The 21,464-nt window shown below is 34.4% G+C and overlaps 1 protein-coding gene across 2 annotated transcripts in view; it reads left to right on the top strand.

Annotated features, from left to right (window-relative positions):
- Positions 1-7,433: 7,433 nt before the first annotated feature.
- The window catches only part of LOC114329470 (forkhead box protein O-like), a 159,562-nt gene continuing 145,531 nt past the window's right edge, over positions 7,434-21,464 (top strand). For both annotated transcript variants that reach the window (XM_028278586.2, XM_028278587.2), the window contains exon 1: positions 7,434-7,713. In XM_028278586.2, coding sequence (XP_028134387.1) covers positions 7,469-7,713 — 245 coding nt within the window. In that variant the 5' untranslated portion in view covers positions 7,434-7,468. The remainder of the gene's footprint in view (positions 7,714-21,464) is intronic.

The following is a 21,464-nucleotide window of genomic DNA, read 5'->3' on the forward strand; positions in this document are numbered from 1 at the left end:
AGTTTAAGGATGGTCGAAGATGTAGAAAATGTCGAGTTCCTAACGGCGAAAACTTTGGTAAAAGTTCGAGATGTCATCCCTGTAAGAGTTATGAATTTAAGGGAAACTGCTATTAAGTTAAGTAGAGGAGCTTTGATCGGACAGTGTGTTCCCGTGGCTTCAATTTGCTCTATGAATACCAATGAGAAATCATCAAAGTCAAAGTATCCAAAAGACCTTGTCGAGATGATCATTGAAAGATGCCAAGACCTTGACTATGAACGAACGGAAAAAGTAAGGTCTATGCTGATAGAGTATCAAGATGTTTTTGCTATTGATAAGAAGGATAAGGGCAAAACAAGCATAGTAACGCATAAAATAAATACCGGAGACGCTCAGCCAATCAGACAACGGCCTAGACGACTTCCATTTGCGAAAAGAGATGAAACCGAAGAGATTATCAAGGATATGGACAAACAAGGGGTAATTGAACCATCGAACAGTCCATGGACATCACCAGTAGTTCTGGTAAAGAAGAAAGATGGTTCAACGCGTTTTTGTATCGACTACCGCCAGCTCAATGCGGTAACAAAAAAAGATAGTTATCCTTTGCCCAGAATAGACGATACATTGGATACTCTCTCCGGTTCTCGTTGGTTTTCCACACTCGATTTAAAAAGTGGATATTGGCAAGTAGACATGGAGCCAGCCGATCGGGAGAAAACCGCATTTTCGATAGGATCAGGGCTTTGGCAGTTTACGGCTATGCCGTTTGGTTTATGTAATGCCCCTGCCACATTTGAAAGATTAATGGAGGCAGTTTTAAGAGGTCTAACATGGAAAACATGCCTGGTTTACTTGGATGATGTAATTGTGGTTGGAAGGTCCTTTGATGAACATGCCAAGAATCTAATAGAAGTCTTTCAACGATTGAGGGCAGCGAACTTGAAGTTAAGTCCGAAGAAATGTCACATGTTTCGACGAGAAGTTAAGTATTTGGGACATATTGTATCGAGTAATGGTGTAACAGCTGATCCCGAAAAGATTGAAGCAATTAAAGATTGGCCAGTACCAAAAGATAAACATGAAATTAGAAGTTTCCTTGGCCTATGTACATATTACCGACGAATTGCCAAAGGATTTGCCAATATCTCCAAGCCCCTAACAAAGTTGACGGAGGAGGGCAAAGAATATACATGGAGTGAAGAGTGCCAAAAAGCTTTCGAACAACTACAAATGGCTCTGATCAGTGCACCGATATTAAGCTACCCGGGACAGGCAGGAAAATTTGTTTTGGATACCGATGCTAGCAACAGTGCTATAGGAGCTGTTCTCTCCCAAATCCAGGACGGACAGGAAAAAGTCATCGCTTATTTCAGCAAAGTCCTGTCGAAACCGGAAAGAAACTATTGCGTTACCAGAAGAGAACTGCTGGGTGTAGTGAAGGCTTGCGAACATTTCCATAAATACTTGTATGGCAGAAAGTTCCTTCTTCGCACCGATCACGCTGCTCTAAAATGGCTCATACAATTCCGTAATCCAGAGGGCCAGATGGCAAGATGGTTAGAACGATTACAAGAATATGATTACGAGATAGAACACAGGGCCGGAAGAGTTCACTCAAATGCTGATGCCCTTTCGAGACGACCATGCAGTGCGAATTGTAATCACTGTGCCAAATTAGAGGAACGATTTTGCCCCGTGAGACGAACCACCGTAATTAATGAGCAATGGCAGCCCCAACAGTTACAAGACGCCCAAGAAGATGATCCATGTATAAAAAGAGTATTGGATTGGATGCGGCAAGGTGAGAGACCTAGTTGGCAGAACATTAGTGCATGTAGTCCAGAAGTCAAGGCCTACTGGAGCCAATGGAATTGTCTGGTACTAAAAGATGATCTTCTGTACAGAACCTTTGAGAACGATGATGGTACAGAATCTAAGCTTCAGTTAATTGTACCTAAAAGTAAAGTGTCAGAAGTATTGCGTCAGTTGCATGACGGTACATCAGGTGGACACTTTGGTATTACGAAGACTCTGCAAAAGGTTCGAGAACGGTTCTATTGGGTGAACTGTAAAGATGATGTAAGAAGATGGTGCCGAAAATGTGAACCGTGTGCATCTGGTAATGGTCCGGTTGGTAAAAAGAGAGCACCCATGAGACAGTACAATGTTGGAAGTCCTATGGAAAGAGTAGCTATCGACATTGCAGGTCCATTTCCAGAAACCGATGCTGGAAATAAATACATCCTGGTAGCCATGGATTATTTTACAAAATGGACTGAGGCCTATGCATTACCAAATCAAGAAGCTGCTACCGTTGCAGAGGTACTTGTTAAAGAATTCTTTAGCCGATTTGGTGTTCCCTTGGAGATCCACTCCGACCAAGGGCGAAACTTTGAGTCAGCTCTTTTCCAAAACGTTTGTAAATTGATTGGTGCCAATAAGACCAGAACAACACCCCTGCATCCTCAATCAGATGGGATGGTCGAGAGGATGAACCGAACGATGGGTAAACACTTGTCCAAAGTTGTATCTGAACATCAGCGAGATTGGGACCAACACATTCATTTATTCCTGATGGCCTACCGCTCGGCCGTAAATGAAACTACAGGTCAAACACCAACCTGCCTGATGTTGGGTCGTGAAGTTCGGTTGCCCTGCGACCTAGAGTTTGGCTGCGGACCTTCCGAGGAACATGTTGCAGGCGAAGACTACGTTGACCGCCTGAAATTACGAATGAACAACATTCATGAACTTGCCCGACAACACATCCAGATAGCCAGTGACAGAATGAAAGATCAATATGATTCTCGATGCAAGAATGAAAGCTTCGAAGTAGGTGATCTTGTCTGGCTTTATAATCCGCAACGTCGTCAAGGCTTGTGTCCTAAACTGCAAAGACAATGGGAAGGTCCGTATGAAGTTAAGAAGAAAATAAATGACGTAATATATAGAATTAAGAAGTTGCCAAACGGTAAACCAAAAGTTATTCACATAAATCGTCTTGCACCATATGCTGGCTCAAATGAAACAGAAGAAGCACGAGTCCTCCAACAGGAGATGAAAGATGTCGCACAGCCAAGTTTTAATCAATTTATGTCAAATTACGCAGAAAGAAAGAGTGCTAGATTCAGCGTGACCACAGAAGTTCAGCAAGATCTGTTTGGTGTTCCAGAAAACGTCTCTCTAGCCCACTGTGTTGCACAAGACCTCGAGATGACTAAAGGAATCTCGTCCGTATTCAATAGAAAGTTCGGCCGCCTGGACGAGTTAAGGAATCAACAACCTAAAATTGGAAGAGTATTGCGATTGGAAGATGGTCCTCGATCTTTGCTGTATATAGTGACCAGGAAGTCTTATACGGACACGCCAAGCTACGAGAACATATGGCGTGCTCTAACTAATTTAAAGAAAATGGTCTGTAATTATGACATCAAAGATTTGGCTTTACCAAAAATTGGCCATGCAGTAGAAAATCTGGATTGGAAGATTGTGAGAAGCATGCTGGAAGTGATCTTCAGAGAAACTGGCGTACGGATTACTGTGTGTTGCATGAACCCGAAGATGTCATACCCTTCAAAGACAGTAGACTGTTACTTCTTTTCTAGGGGTGTATGCAGAGCTGGAGAATCCTGTAGATTCCGCCATCCTGGGCCATCTAGAGTTGCTGATCGGGACGCTCAGATCTTAAGAGGGGAGCAGTGTAACAAAATAATTATTGACCTACCCTCGTATACCAGCTCCCGTCTTAGCACAGGCAGAACACTATCGATGTTTCGAGATACGCCGATGCAGCGCCGATGACGTGCAAGCGGTCACATGGACATAGCTGGAGATATATAGATATTTCTGGAATATCTGTATCGCATATATAAATAGGACATATTTGTAAATAGAGTTAGTCTTAAGCTAAAGTTTGTAAAGTAAACTTGTATAAATAAAAAATAAAGTCGTATATAAATTACGAACCGCTAGTTTTATTGTAATTAGAAGTAATTACAGTAAATAACCGCTACAATATTTAATAATAAACAGCAATAAAATATTTGAAAATATTACCTATTTATATTTTTTTAATATTTTGTTCAACGTCTGACCATAATCAGATGGAAAATATTTGGGAGCTTTTAAAACGAGAAATTTCCAATGAAAAGGTCACTAACGAAATTGTTTTGATTAAAGGACTAATATATCGTTAAAACCACAATGACAAATTGAAGCAAAAAAAATTTAACTGCATTCAAAGTATGCCAAGATGGGTACTAGCGGTAATCAAAGTTAGAGGGGGCTCAGAAAAATATTGAAAAAATAAAAATATGTGATACTTTTTAAATATTTTATTGGTGTTTATTATTAAATATAATACATTTAATAATAAACAGCAATAAACCATTTGAAAATATCACATATTTGTATTTTTTAAATATTTTGCTGAGCCCCTCTAACTTTGATTACAGCTAGTACCCGGCTTGGCATAATTTGAATGCAGATAAATTTTTTTTGCTTCAATTTGTCATTGTGGTTTCAACGATATATTAGTCCTTTAATCAAAACAATTTCGTTAGTGACCTTTTCATCGGAAATTTCTCGTTTTGAAAGCTCCCAAATATTTTCCATCTGATTAAGGTCAGAAGTTGAACAAAATATTAAAAAATATAAATATGTAATATTTTCAAATACTTTATTGCTGTTTATTATTAAATATATTATATTTAATGAATAACATTAACATTGCATAACAAAATTAAATTTTAAAATCATATTTTAAACAAAACGTACTTAGTGGAATAGTTGATTTTTGTAAAAATTCATAGGTGGTCATAATAATATGACCAGGGACTGTACATTAAAATCTCTTAATTCCTGCAAAAACTAGCAGGAATTAATTACAAATACAACAGTATGCTGGCCACTTTCGAGATCACCAATGAGCCAATGGAGAAAACTTTAAACATCATTAGAGTTCAATTGGAGAGAGACGATACATTTACAAAAAAAAAACTGATTGTATCAGCTATCAAGGAACCACCAGCATTATGCTCAGACATCACTTGGCTCATGTTTATCTTCATTATAAGCAGACATAGTGATGAGGATGTCTAACAAATATTGTACACAAACAAGACAAGATTCTCCATTTGGCCTCATGGACTATAAGCATTGAATACATTCCTCAAGACATCAACAATAAAGAAGAATTAGTCAAATTCATCATGGAAAAAGACAACAACAATTAACTTTCTTTAGAAGATAATACAGGATATGTAACCAACGTTTACAGCAGACCAACACACACTAACAGATATTAAAATTACCACTCAAATCACAACGTGAACATCAAAAAAAGAATTATCAAATCATTATATGATAGAGCCGAAACACCTGCTCTGAAAAAAACATGCTAAGAAAAGTTTTAACAAAGATTGATTACGCATTGTCATTCGTAAATAAGGAGTCATTTCACAAGATAGAAAAATAAAACAATGAAACACCACAAAACCAAAAACACAAGAAGGGACTCAATAATGACAACAATACCATAGTAAAGGGGATATCTGAAAAATTAAAAAGGACAATGAACATAGAATACAATCGAAATATGCATCAATAATCATAAAATAAACATACATGAAAAAACAGAAAAATTAAAGAAGCAGTCCTCATCCTACTCAATGCAGAAAAGTGTGTAGCAAACCCATCAGGACCCATCACAGCAGAATGTAGCAGACTTTAGTTGCCAATACTGGAAGAAGTCACCAACAAGAATATACCAAAAATAACGGATAACAAAATCTGAGAAACGTCACCTACAATCATACACACTCAACACACAATACACAAAAACAATACCGAGTACTCACACACAAACATTATCGAGTTAAGTGTATGAAAAGAATGCAGAAGCACACAAAATAATCAGAATTTAATGTTTCATAGAGCAAAAAATCCACCCTGAGTTTTTTTTAGCCAAGGCATCGCTGTTGCCTGCAACACCGCGGTTAAATGGATCAACCCCAATTTTGAAAAGATAACCTCTTTTTAACACAATTCTTAAAATAATCTTTTTTGACAACGGTTTCCGGAGTGGAAATCGACAAGTCAAATTTTTTTACTTAAAAATGTAATTGTCGTTACAATAATAATTGGATGCTGAAATAGCTATATGGAGATGGTGGTCCAACTCTGAATCAAATATAAACAAAACCTGCCTTGATCTTTTTTATCTTTATCATTTTTACTCAGTTTGAGTATTTAGAAACTGTCTTTCGGTCATTTTCCTTGACCAAGGGAAGGTAAATGCGTGGCCTAAGCGTCCTCTATTTGCTTTCTCCCACTTTCGTCGTCTCTTGTGATTATATATTGTAAAATCCGGAGATATGGGATGCAGCCAGAAAGCAGTTTATTAACGAAAAGTCTTGGATTTAAAATATTGTTTATTATATTTTTATTTCAATTATTCTAATTGTTTAAAAGGTAGTAAACTTTGCATCTGGGGCTTTTCGTTGTTTTCCTCGTAATACGAGAGATGTCGCTGAATTGCGTCTCAGAGGTGGGTTCATTGCATTGCGATGGTTTGCCTTAAATTGGCAGAATTGTTTGTATTTCCTTCAGAGTTGAGACTTCTGAGCTTCACCGATGAGGCATAAGGATGCTGAAATAGCTATATGGAGATGGTGGTCCAACTCTGAATCAAATATAAACAAAACCTGCCTTGATCTTTTTTATCTTTTTCATTTTTACTCAGTTTGAGTATTTAGAAACTGTCTTTCGGTCCTTTTCCTTGACGAAGGGAAGGTAAATGCGTGGCCTAAGCGTCCTCTATTTGCTTTCTCCTACTTTCGTCGTCTCTTGTGATTATATATTGTAAAATCCGGAGATATGGGATGCAGCCAGAAAGCAGTTTATTAACGAAAAGTCTTGGATTTAAAATATTGTTTATTATATTTTTATTTCAATTATTCTAATTGTTTAAAAGGTAGTAAACTTTGCATCTGGGGCTTTTCGTTGTTTTCCTTGTAATACGAGAGATGTCGCTGAATTGCGTCTCAGAGGTGGGTTCATTGCATTGCGATGGTTTGCCTTAAATTGGCAGAATTGTTTGTATTTCCTTCAGAGTTGAGACTTCTGAGCTTCACCGATGAGGCATAAGGATGCTGAAATAGCTATATGGAGATGGTGGTCCAACTCTGAATCAAATATAAACAAAACCTGCCTTGATCTTTTTTTATCACAATATTTAACTTGGACATGCCACAAGAAAACAGTTTTAGAATATTATTTTGCATAATCTGTTATATGCTATATACAGATAATATGTGTAGTGGTGTCTTAAAAGGTTATTTCACCAATTACTGGTTGGCAGATTGTACTACAGTCTATTAGTTATTTCTCTTGAGAAAAATGTTAATGAATCTGTTCTTGATATTAACAATATTATTTGTTTCAGAACTCAATCAGGCACAACTTGTCGCTACACAACAGATTCATGCGGGTCCAAAATGAAGGTACTGGAAAATCCTCTTGGTGGATGATAAACCCCGACGCCAAGCCCGGAAAATCCGTAAGACGAAGAGCAGCCTCTATGGAAACTAGCAAATTCGAGAAAAAACGGGGTAGAGCAAAGAAAAAAGTCGAAATGATAAAAAACGGTTACCTGCCCGACACAACGCCTAGTCCTAGTTCATCTGTATCTGAGAGTTTAGACTTGTTTCCAGATTCGCCGATTCACAGGTAATGCTTAGTTTTTTTACTGATAGCCTATATCGTTAATGCAAAGAAAATTGACCATTAAACTATTTTTAAATTAAATAAGGTTAGTCAACTAATTACTCTGTTATAATATTTCTATATACAAGGTATGAAGAAATTTACAAAAGTGATAATGGGAACAAAATGGACAAATCTTAAACCCATTCAATTGTGGGGCAATTTTGGTGGAATATAACATCACGTTATTGTATCTTTGCATATGGTGTAATCTTATGCTGTTTGCAGACATTTCGTTTTCCATGCCTTCTGTGTTTTGTAATTTAGACTGTCCATAAACAACATCAGCATCATTAGTTCTACAGTCTAGATTGGGTCTTGGCCTGTTCAATTAATCCTCTCCCTTCATTCCTACTTCTAGCTTTCGTTTTCCAGTTGCTAGTTTCGAGTTCTCTCAAATCCTTCTGTACTTGGTCCATATATCGTATTTTCGACCTTCTCTTGGGTCGCTTTTCCACCATTTGTCGTTGAGTTATGATTCTTGCTTGTTAAGTCAGGTCAGTTCAGGTTAGTTTTCTACACTTCAATCACCTAAGTACTCCTTACTAAGTTAATTTTACTGTAATTCTGATATTCTTCTTCAGATTCCTATAGTCACATTTAGAGTTTTATTCATATTTAGAATTTTATTCACATTTAGAATTATATTTATTATATACAGGGTGTCCAGAAACTCTACCGACAAACGAAGACAGGAGATTCTTCAGATAATTTTAAGATAATTTAACCCAATTCACTTAGTTCGAAAATGCTTCCTAAGGGAGCTAGAGCTCTTTGAAGATGGCGTCTTGTAATTAGTTTTTCTTAAATACCTCCAGAACGCTTCTATTTAGAAAAACTAAAATTGGTACACGTATTTATCTTCAAGATATAAATCTAATCCATTCATTGCAAATTTCTAGTACCGATCATAGGCGTCCGTTTTGGGTAGGGCAACGGTTATTTTATCGCATAACTTTTTTATCTTTAACTTTTATGCATTACTGACACTGGATTATTAAACTGTGAAGTATTTTAGTACTAAAAGGTACTCTTGTTTTAAATCGGTAGGACACACCGTTCTCTAGAAAAATCGATTTGAAAATTTTTCGTTTCTGAATTAAAAAAAAAATTAAAAAAAAACTGTTTAGAAAGACGAAAACTGGTACATTTATTTGTATTCCAGAGATAAATCGATTTCATTAATTGCGAATTTCTAGTACTGGTCATAGGCGTCCGTTTTGGGTAGGTCAACAGTTATTTTATAGCATAACTTTTTTGTCTTGAATTTTTGAGCATTTTTGACATTAGATTATTAAATTATGAGGTATTCGAGTACTAAAAGTTACTCTTACTTTATGTTGGTAAAATACTTCGTTTTTTGTTGAAAAGTTCTTTCAATTTTTTTTCAAATTCCAAAAACGAAAAACTTTCAAATCGATTTTTCTAGAAAACGGTGTGTCCTACCGACTTAAAGCAAGAGTACCTTTTAGTACTAGAATACCTCACAATTTAATAATCCGGTGTCAAAAATGCATAGAAGTTAAGGATAAAAAAGTTATGCGATTAAATACCCGTTTCCCTACCCAAAACGGACGCCTATGACCGGTACTAGAAATTTGCAATGGATGGAATCGATTCATCTCTGAAAAGTAAATATGCATACCAATTTTCGTTTTTCTAAATAGAAGCCTTCTGGAGGTATTTAAGAAAAACTAATTTCATGACGCCATCTTCAAAGAGCTCTAGCTCCCTTAAAAAGCATTTTCGGACTAGGTGAATTGGGTTAAATTGTCTTAAAATTATCTGAGGAATCTCCTGTTTTCGTTTGTCGGTAGAGTTTCTGGACACCCTGTATATGTATCCATATATTTTATTATCCATTTTCCGGATAGTTGTTTTTGCAGTTTAGTATCTTTAATGGTATACCCTATTCCACGAACATACGCCTGTTTTGGATTACTTCGACAACGAATATTTTACTGTGCAAAATAAGAAGAACGAAATTAAATTGCAAATTACATTGTTGTTTATTGGAATAATTATTAGCGCCATTTACTTTCGTACTTCTTATGTTGCATGGTAAAATATTCGTTGTCGAAGTAATCCAAAACAGGCGTATGTTCGTGGAATGGCCCATACATTGTTTTTGAGGTTTGTATGACGTCGTGTGGATTTATTTCTTCCTAAGGTTACTTCTTCAAATTGTGGTAGATTGAAATACCACAACACTTCTTCAAATGAAATACCACAACAATTGTAATATTCATCCGGTTATTGATGTTGGTCTAATACCTGCGCTATTTATAGCTTTCATATCTGCTTTGGTCTTTCTCAATTCGTTCGAATGGGTATTGGAACTAAAGGTTTTGTATTTTCTAGAGCTGAGATCTCTATCCTGGTTAGATGCGAGTCTTTTAAGTTTATCTTGTGTTTTTGAATTGCGATACTTTATGAAATTATAACCTAAGCGCCTATGTTTCTTCGAATGGAATTGGGTGGTTGTCTCGTGTGATGGTGCATTCTGCAACGGTTGATCTTTGAAGTTTTCCTTGTGTTCAGCTAAACTAGTGTTTACATTGTGTTGTTCAATCTATCTATACTGAACTACACTTTAGGTTTATTATTATACATTGTCAGAGAGTGACAAAAGGTTGATGACGTCTTTTGTAGACTACTAACTAATGAAGTCTAATGACCCAACTGGCATCATAGAAAATCTAGAAACTACGACGAAGCTTACCACTAACTATATCATTGCGTTTTTCTCAATAAACTGGTTAGAGTCCTTGACGAAAGCTTCAAACTACTAAATAGATATTTAGGAAGAGAATGTTCAATATGGTTTATTCATCACAGAGGAAATAATGATTACTTACATGATAGATCATAACTCCTCCCCTTCATTACCTTTTATACATCAAACAAATTACAAAATTTTTTAACTTCCAATATCCTGCTAGATTTACATAAAAGTTCCGTTACACTTCTCTTTTCTAAAAATATATGTAAATTAGATGTTTAGACATATACGATATTTAGACAGTCCAAAAATAGTTAATTATCAATTTTCTTTGCATTTCTTGTAAAATATTTCCAATGCATTATCAGTTTTAGCTTTTTCACAAACATTGAGAGTATGTAAATAAGGATTCAAAAGATCCAAAGGTTTGTAGTATCTTCTTTTTGTATTGAATCTTCTGTCACCGTCACTGGGGAACAGAAAATTATAACATTTAAATTATGTCTGTCATATGTATTAAATAAGAATCCTTAAAATTTCATAGTAGATATTACATTTCTTAATGCTCTGGAAAATACAGTGATGAGTGATGACACTGAAATAATGAAACACTAAAAAGGTTACATGAAAAATGTGTTGAATACCATACCAATTTACAACTTGTACATATATCGATTTTAAACAGGCGTTTGATGGAGTAGATAGACACTAGTATATTAAGTATGGAGAACGGTAAGGGTTTTATACCGATCGAAGACAGTTGTTTGGAGGAGGAGCGGAGCGACGACTCCAATTATTGTCTGAGATCGGTTACCCTCAACGTTCGACATGCTTATAACGTTTTTTGCACGATTGATACCATTATAAATTATAAAATTAAACATTTTCGTCATATTGACCAGTTTCATTCATTTTATCAAGATAGATACTTTGGTTGTTAGGTATTAACTAGGGTGCATACCAACAATGGAGAATTGAGTTTTTATTTAGTTGTCAATAATTTTAAGTACAATTTGGATTATTATAAATTAAAATATGAGCGAAAGTGAATTTGAAGAAATTGAACGGGCTTGGGAAGAAGGGTGTTCCGCAATTATTCCCGAAAAATCCAAAATCCGTTATCAAAATACCTACCAAAGTTTTAAAAAATGGTGCGAAGGCAAGAATTTAAGAATCGAAGAAAAGACTCTATTGGCATATTTCGTTCAAAGACATATGCAGTTGAAAGCTCCTGGAAGCCCCTGGGCAGAATATTCAATGATTAAATCCACCGTTTTTCTTTATGATGGCATTGATATTTCCAAGTTTTCAACTTTGATCGCGTATTTGAAGAGAAAAAATGTTGGAAACTACTAATGTATGCGATTCTGCAGGAGTTTCTGTTAGAAGTGAAACCACAGCCCAAACAAGTGGGATTTCATTAAATAATTTAACAAATTGTACCATAAGTTTCAATATTAATAAATAATTCGTTAGTTTTCTGCATTCTTTCAAAAAATAAATTAAAATTAAGAGATTTTTTAACTCGACGGTAAGTGAATTACTTACCGTCGAGTTGGAGTACTTACCGTCGAGTTGGAGTACTTACCGTCGAGTTGGAGTACTTACCGTCGAGTTGGATTACTTACCGTCGAGTTGGATTACTTACCGTCGAGTTGATAGTAAATGTCACCTACTGACGTAAAATCTGTCACGGTAAACAGTCAAAAATGATCAATCGTGCAAAAAGGATATTAAAGCAATTATCTATGTTAGGGAACCCAATAAATTACTTAAACTTATACGAATGACTTTGGATGGTTCCAAAGCCATAGTGAGAATAGATGGAGATATGACAGATGCATTTGATATTGAAAATGGATTTAGGAAAGGTGGTGCCTTATCAACAACACTTTTTAATCTAACTTTGGAGCTGTAGTTAGAAAATTGGATATGGACAGCTGTATTAATACAACATTTATGCAAATATGCGTATGAAGTTGCCATAATAAGCCGCAACAAAAGGTTATTCTGATTCAGTGAATTTGTACTCTAGGAGCTCCCTAGTGGGAAAGTTTTGGAGTAGTTCTGATTTCTTTTATTATATATGGATTTTGGGCTGCTGAATCCGAATATGAGGTTTGCGGACAAAATTTCTTGCCGGAACATTGAAAAAATCGCGAAAAAAGCGAAAAATTTCAGCTTTTTTCCGCTTTTTTGCTCAAATCTCGAAAACTATTAACTTTTAGTAAATGGTCTGTCAACAGAATTTAAAGTACTTAAAATTATCTACAAATATTCGTATTTATTTTTTTTTTCAGACGAACGGTTCGGTCTAAAGTGCAAGTTGAAAATTGACAATTTTTAACGGTCTCGGCAAAACCCACTTTTTACTTTCCAAAACTTTAGTTTTTATTAGAATGCTGTCATTTGATAAATTTCTCCTAGTTTTCTGTACAAATAATAAATGTTAGTTCATAATATGAATATGGTATGTCTCTTCTCACAGCTTCCATGAATCCATTCCATCCTAAAGTACCGAGAATGTCTCTGCTTTTCCCTTAGAGCCACAGGAGATCAGGCACAGATGGAGTCACAGTTTCAGTTGGTGTGAACATTCCATTCGGATCTTGATTTCTGATAAACCTTGAGGTTTTGTTCTTTCAAAATGTATTAGTTGAACAGCTCTCTGACTTCCATAAACCTCAGGTGCGGGTTTAGTTTTTAGCCGAGGAATGGATTGGTTAGGAGCTATTGCATGTTTTGGTGCAATACAAGAAATGCCACCTATGACGTGAAAAGTGTGGTATCCGTCGATTGTATGTACGTTAACCCTTTCTGTCCCAACGCTGCATATATATGTTTTTGAAAAAGTGGGTCTGTATTCCCAGCCGCCGTATATATACGTTCAAGGCTTTATGGTCTCAATTTATCAAAGCCGAAAATATGCGTTGCTTATAAAATTTTAGACTTATTGGTGTACCAATGCCGTAGAAATATGTCCAAAAATGTTTGATTATTGTTCCCAAAGCCTCAAAATGTTGGCACCTAAGACAGGTCATGCGGACCCATTGCCGTATATATTTGTTCACATATTTTAGATGTATGCTACATTGTCGCACTGGTGGCAACGCTTATAGGTAGCTGCTAGAAGGTGAAGCGTTTGTAGCCACAGAAAAGACCAGAAAAAAGAAGCGAATCGAGATACATGTGTGCAAGATGCGGAGTCGGCCTTTGCGTAGTGTCATGTTTTGAGGAGTACCACACAAAAGAAAACTTAATGTTAATTTACATTACAATTTTTTTTAAGTTAGTTACATTTTTTCAAGTTGGTTTTGCTCTCTGATGAGCACTTTTAAAAAGAAAACGTTTAAGTTGGTTAAAAAAACTCATTAAAAAACATGTTTTGGTCATTTATTGGTTTATTTATATGCGACGTATATATAAGGCAATACCTAAGCATGAAAAAACCTTTGGGATTGAGGAACCAACATGCAAATTAAGGCCTCGCATAGAAAGGGTTAAAATCGGCGTTTTCGTACACCTGTTGTGTAAAGCACGGCTGATCAATTTTCTGCGGATCACCTGCGGTTGCTGAACTTCCAGATAAGCAACGCTCTTGCTCAAAGTCTTGTAGCGGCAGTAAGGCCCAGATAGTTGGTCTCACCATTCCTTGCAGGGCCGTTTTCTCTACAAAAAGAAGCTTAAGAAAATAGGTTGATGTAGTTTTCTCTTTGGGGTTTTGTTCATCTTATACAGAAGCTGTTCGCCTGGAAGTGTCAGTATTCGCAGGCGATCCGCAGAAAATTGACCTGCCGTCTTTTACACAGCAGAAAATTTGTTAATAGCTTAAGGGTGTCTAGTCGGATAAACTTTGATATATGGGAACACTGGAACAGGGGCAGTTTTAATTGTGGAACAGGTTAAAAATTTGGAACGGTCATACCACGAAAACGGCACATTTATTTTGTCCGACAGAATAGACTTAAACTCTCCGAACAGAGATTAAACTCTCATGAAAAAATCAGACTGCTATTTATCAACTGTCATAATTCCTGTCATTTGACATATTCTACATGTTCCACCCATTAAAACGCCCATTTGGTGATAAATAGCAGTCTGATTTTTGTATGAGAGTTTAATCTCTGTTCGGAGAGTTTAAGTGTGTTGTGTCCGACAAAATACATGTGCAGTTTTCGTGGTCTGACCGTTCCAAATTTTTAACCTGTTCCACAATTAAAACTTTCCCTGTTCCAATGTTCAAATTTTCAGCTATTAATCAACTTTTTTTTCATACGCGGGATCCAGACCTATAATAGTTTTCGAGATTTGAGCAAAAAAGCGGAGAAAAGCTGAAATTTTTCGCTTTTTTCGCGATTTTTTCAATGTTCCGGCAAGAAATTTTGTCCGCAAATCTCATATTCGGATTCAGCAGCCCAAAATCCATATATAATAAAAGAAATCAGAACTACTCCAAAGCTTTCCTAGTCAAAAATCAATTTTATTGAATCATTAAGCGAAAAAGCTATAGAGCTGAAACGGGAAGCTGCTACATTTGGTGTATATATAAAAATAAACGAAAGTAAAACAAAATATATGGAGTGCACAAAGTCGAATTAACATAGGTAGACAACCATACCTACCGATATGCCTCCATTTTCCCTACCTAGGCTCAATAATAAATGACAACAACAACGCCAGTCAAGAAATACAATCACGGATTCTTAGCAGTAATAAGTGCTTTTATGCATACGAAGACTTAATGAAAAGTAAGTTATTGAATCGGAAGTCTACTGCAAAACAGTAATTAGACCAGTGGTCATATATGGATGTGAAACGTGGCCCCTCTCAACCATTGATGAAAGTCAACTGAGAATATTTGAGTGCAAAATACTGAGAAATATATTTGAGCCAACTCTTTGCAGCGATGGCCGTGGAGAATTAAAATGAACTACGATCTGGATGAACTAAGGCCTCTTATAAACGAGCCACTTTTTGAAGTCGAAGTCGGCAGCAAAATGTCGAGCATTTGTGGTTGTCTGTCGCTACTGGAAGTCGTCATTTAACAACAATGAAAAACGCATTTTCTTTTCACACAGGCGTTTTCTAGACTGCATTACAACTTCTGTCGCCCGTGTGAAAAGGAAATGCGTTTTGCATTGTTATTAAATGACGACTTCAAGTAGCGACAGACAACTACAAACGCTCGACTTTTTGCTGCCGACTTCGACTTCAAAAAGTGGTTCGTTTGTAAGCGGCCTAATGCAGAGCGCAGATATTGTTAGATTTGTAAAGTCACAAAGACTATGCTGGCTGGGTGACTTAGAAAGATTTCCAGATAATCGAGCTGTAAAAGTAATCCACGATCTAGCTCTTAGTAGGAAGGGTATTTATGGTGCACACCTCGTAACATAAAAGGTTCTGATTATAGTTTGTTATCGATTTGAAAATATTTGGTTTGGAAACTTTTTGGATGTTGAATACGTACCACATGCGAACACCATCGATAATCATAACAAAACAATGTGAATCATGTATATAGTTAATCAAAAATACTGCTCCCAATTTCCATATTTTTATGAATATTATTTGTTCGCTGTTTGATGATGTATGCAAAGTATGATGACGTTTGTTGTTTGCAAAAAGGATAAAGAATAATTTATTTAAAGATATATCTTAGTTGCTTTATTAATATAGTTATCCAAATCGAATGATTCAACAACAAGTACGAGGAATTAAAAAAATACTAAAACCAAGAGCTGGTAGCATCAAGAAATTTTGTATACAGCACCATACATCAAAAATTACTATCAGTGACGGCATTTTCAATACTGATAACTACCATTGATAACCATAACAAACAATATTTGCAATATTGATAACTCTACAAAAATAATTTGTTTAAAATTTGAACAGGTACTGAGTAATGTTTTTTTTTGAATTTACATCTGAATACGATTTATAACTACAGCGTGTTCACAAATGATGTGCGTTTGTCTTTTTAAAAACAAATCACATGCTATGATTTTCTGACGGATATTTTTGAGTTTAAATTGATTTCATGTTATCGAATGTTATCTTCCAATAAAGTCGTCCCAGGAGCGCAACTCATAAATATTAACAATATCATTTTAAGTCGTCTATATAAATTTTTAAAGAAAGTACTTAATATGCATAATTTTCATCGAAAATAAACTTACATTTTTAGCCTTGATATCATAGGATTCCGATGTTTTTGCATCAATTTCAATTTTCTAACGTTCAAATTTCAGTACATATTTCTGAGAAACTTAAAAACTCAATAAAAATGTATTACCAATTATTAACGAGCATGAAAAATATTTTTTTATTGCACAAAGTCTTGAAATTGCTAAAAATTTTATCAAATTTAATCTCCATTAATGCGGGGTTCATATTAAATTCAATATATTTTTTTTTCATATTTTATGCATGTCAAAGAGTAATTTTACTACGAAAATTTTTTAAACCCTTGTAGCTTAGTAAAAAACCTGTAACTTAAAAAAATTTCGAAAAAAAAGCATTTAAAATGCAAAAAATCGATATAAAGAAGCTCCCAAAAAATATAGGTGTTCCTAGACACTCTTAAATAATTTTTCATTTAAACTAAAGTCATTTTTTCATTTAATGTCTTGGATTTAAAATATTGTTTATTATTTTTATATCAGTTATTTTAATTGTTTATGTAGTAAACTTTGTATCTAGGGCTTTTCGTCGTCTTCCTCGTTTTGCGAGAGATGTCGCTGTTTTGCGTCTCAAAGATGGAATCATTGCATCGCGGTGTTTTCACTAGTAATACCACTAGAGGTCAAATTATTTCCGGAAATTTTTTTGAGATCATGAATATATTGAAAATTTCCCGAGTCGCAGACGAGGGAAATTTTCTAAAAATATTCATGATCAAGAAAAAATTTCCGGATATTAATTTGACTTCGCGTGGTATTCGGTAAGAAAATTCCACACCAAATTTGCATTTGAAAATCCAAAGCTGCATGAACAGATTAATAGCGCGCCATAGCTTTGTCAGCAATTATTTAGGCTTTCAAATTCGTAATTTCTACTCATTGTAGTTGCATGGGAATACCATTTCAAGATAGAAAATAGTATATTCTTCAATTTTACATAAGTTTTGAGTAACTACAAGTGATAGAAAATTATTTTTTGGCGTTTTGTTTTAAATTATGTAAACAAATAAAAACCAGTCTGTCAAAAATGTTCTGTTATTGTAAACGTCAAAAAATTTCCACTATAATTCGCTGTTGGGTACCCCACGAGCAAAAAATTTCCGATAAAATACCTCCGTTGCCATGGTGATCTGTCAAAATAACGTATTTTGATTGGTTCAAAATTACAGGTGTGGAATTTTCCCTTAAATAGGCAGGCTGTTGATATTTGGTTTAGAGTTGTGACTGCATAGCTCTACTGAGGACGCATAAGATGCAGAAATAGCTATCTGGAGTTGGTGGTCCAACTCTGAATCAAATAAAAACAAAAACTGCCTTTTCCAATTTTTCGTTTATTTTGATAATATTTAAAGAGAAAAAATAAAGGCACTCAAATATGCGGAATATGCCAATGGCCATTAGTTGTCGAGGGATTAGCTAAATAAAAGACAAAAAATATGCGGAATATGAATTTTTTATTTCCCTTAGAATAAAAAACGAAAAATAACGCGATTTAAAGAAAAACGTTGTTGAGCGACCTCCAAAATTTTTTTAAGGGCTGAAACTTTCAGGATATTCTTTTTTCATCACAAGAAAGTAAAAAAATACTTGGGCAAAAGAAAAAAAAGAGTATCGATTTTTTTAACAACCCTAATGTACTTTATTAATTATGAGTTGCTGGAGAATTTAAATAAAAGATGTCTATTTTTTTTTGTAAACTCAATGTTAACTTCTCCCCAAATAGAAGGGGTGTTAAAGGGTAATAAAACAAATATGTTATTGTAAATAGTATATCAAATATTGTATGTATGTATTATAATAACTTTATTACTTTATTTCTATCAATATTTAGTATATATTGTTTCCATACACAACAGAAAAAGCTAAAACTGACTGCTTGCATGGACACATCGATTTTCATCGTTTGTTTTCATTTCATTTTAAGAAATAACATGCCTTGCGTTGAAATGCTAACATGAGAAGGGTAGTTTTTAATTTAAACGGATTTTTAAACTACATGACGATTCGATATAAAAAACATTTAATTAAATATTACTTAAAAAATAGTTGTTTAGATTAAAACAAATAATAATTAATTTTCGCAAGTTTCGTAATTTTATAATCGTGTAAATAATATAATTTAGTTTTCTAATTTTTTATGAAACTTGTATTTTATTTGCTTGCTGCAATTGTATAGATGACAAGAAAGATGCTTGTTAAAGAGTGTAGGCGCAAAATTTTGGGCCAATGCTTTTTAAATGCCTGAAATCCTGAATCAATCCTGAAAAAGGTAAATAAGTGTTTCAAAAATTTAAACGCAGAATGAGAGATTGCATTATTACCGAAGGCCGAATGTAATAAGTTACAGGGGTGAAAAACAAAGAAAAAATTGATCCTGATATTTACTTAATTTCAAATTTCTCATTCAAAATAAATTTTTTGTTTATTCTAAGGGGCTTTCGGACCTGGGCAATGTAATTTTTCATTCTGCGTTTAAATTTTTCAAAAATATTTGTTAATTTTTCGAGGATTCGAAAAAATGAATGCATTTAAAAAGCATTAGCCCAAAATTTTAAGCCTACGCTATTAATGATATTCAAAAATTCCATGGAGACCTTTAGTACAAAACCTTGTACCCAAGTGAAAAGGAGAATCTGAGTAGTGAGAGATGAAATATATAAACCTAAATTAAGGCTTACATGAAATATTTTGGTTAAGAGTGAAGTTACAACGGAAAGGATAGATAAAAAAGGAAATTATAGTAATTTCAATAACACAAAACGGTTAGTTGAAATTGAGAACTAGAGCTCATGCTGCTAACCAAAAGATAAAGTTGTAATGGTATATTTCAACATACCAGATCAAATATTAAAAAAAAATGATTTAGTAAAAAAATAAACCATCTTAACCAATGCTCTCACATCTTTGCATCTATTGGTGCTACATATGAATTATTAAATAAAAAACAAAACATGTTAAATATATTTTTTAAACAAAACTTATTTCCAAGGTATTCCAGATTAATAGTGCAATACAATGTAATGAAAGTGCTTTTTTTCTTTTGCTTAGTCCAATTTTTAATGTATAGTAATAAATAAATTTGTACATAGTTGTATAATACATAAAAAAATGCTGATGACAAAAGTATGCAAAAAAGTTACGGTCGCAATTTCAAATTTTTAAATTCAATTTGTTTTTATATTAAATTAACTCATTTCATATATTTTATAAAGTCCTATAAAGCAGTGGTTTTCAATGTTTTTGAGCCATGTACCACCAAAATTCTTATAATTATTTTTGGTACCACCTAACTGAAGATCTATGGAGGTAGATAATCTAATTAACTACAAATATGTTGAATTTTGGCAGTGGTTTTGCGTTTTGTGTACCACCGCACCTAATGAAATGTACCACCAGTGGTACATGTACCACAGATTGAGAACCCCTGCTATAAAGGATGTTTCAATAATAGTGGGAAATATTTTAACTGTAGATTTCTGGGCTCAAAATATTAAGTTTTAACCCAAATCAGTTATTCCGAAAATGCTTCCTAGGGGAGCTAGAGCTCTTTGAACTTGGCGCCTTTTAATTAGGTTTTTTTAAATACCTCTATAACTCTTCAATTTTGAGTGAATCCTAAACGGGGACACTCACTGATAGCATTTCCACATAGCAATTATTCTATACACGCAAATCAAACAATGAGATGATTCAATTTTGAAAACGAAAACTAGTACGCCTATTTATCTTCCAGAGATAAATCGATTCCATAAATTGCGAATTTCTAGTACCGGTCATAGGCGCCCCTTTTGGGTAGGACAACAGATATTTCACCGCATAACTTTTTTGTCTTTAACTTTTAAGCATTTTTTATCCTGGATTATTAAATTGTGAGGTATTCTAGCACTAAAAGGTACTCTTGCTTTAAGTCGGTACGATATACCGTGTTCTAGAAAAAACGATATGAAAATATTTCGTTTTTGAATTTGAAAAAAATTTAAGAAAAATAATTTTCAAATGAACGGTGTATTTTACCAACTTAAAGCAAGAGTAACTTTTAGTATTAGAATACCTACTAATTTAATAATTTAGTGTTAAAAATGCTTAAAAATTAGACACAAAAAATGCAATAAAATATCCGTTGACGGATATACGTTGACGTATTAGAAATTCGCAATTGATGAAATCCATTCATCTCTGAAAGGTATATAAACGTACATACCAGCTTTCGTTTTTCTAAATAGATTCGTTATGGAGGTATTAAAACAAAACTAATTACAATACGCTCTTCAAAGAGCTCTAGCTCCTTTAGGAAGCATTTTCGGACTAAGTGATTTGGGTTAAACTACAATATTTTGAGCGCAGGAATCTACAGTTTTAAAATATTTCTAATAGTGCAGTCACTGAAGGTGGATATGAACTATTACCTCCGATATCGTTGAACCTCCATCGAATTTCTGGAAAATTGGTGAGCGGTTAGAGGATATCTTAAAGAACAAAGGTGACATGGTGCCAACTTGCGCTTTTACCCTGGGGGTGGATGCCACCCCTTCTCAGGGGTGAAAATTATTTTATTAGAAATAACCCCATAGTTCGATAGAGGAACAAATGCTAAGCAAAATTTGTTATATAAAGTTATTAAAATAAATCAAAAGTTTTTGAGTTATTAAAGATCAAAGATTTTAATTTTTCGTGAGAAAAATGCATGTTTTTAACCGATTTTTCATAAATAACTCAAAAACTATAAGTATTTACAAAAAAGTTATTATTACCAAAATTAAAGATAATAAAAAGGTGAAATAAACCCCTTACTAAAAATACCTTTGAATGTT

The sequence above is a fragment of the Diabrotica virgifera genome, chromosome 5, assembly GCF_917563875.1.
Source record: "Diabrotica virgifera virgifera chromosome 5, PGI_DIABVI_V3a".
Classification (NCBI taxonomy): domain Eukaryota; kingdom Metazoa; phylum Arthropoda; class Insecta; order Coleoptera; family Chrysomelidae; genus Diabrotica; species Diabrotica virgifera.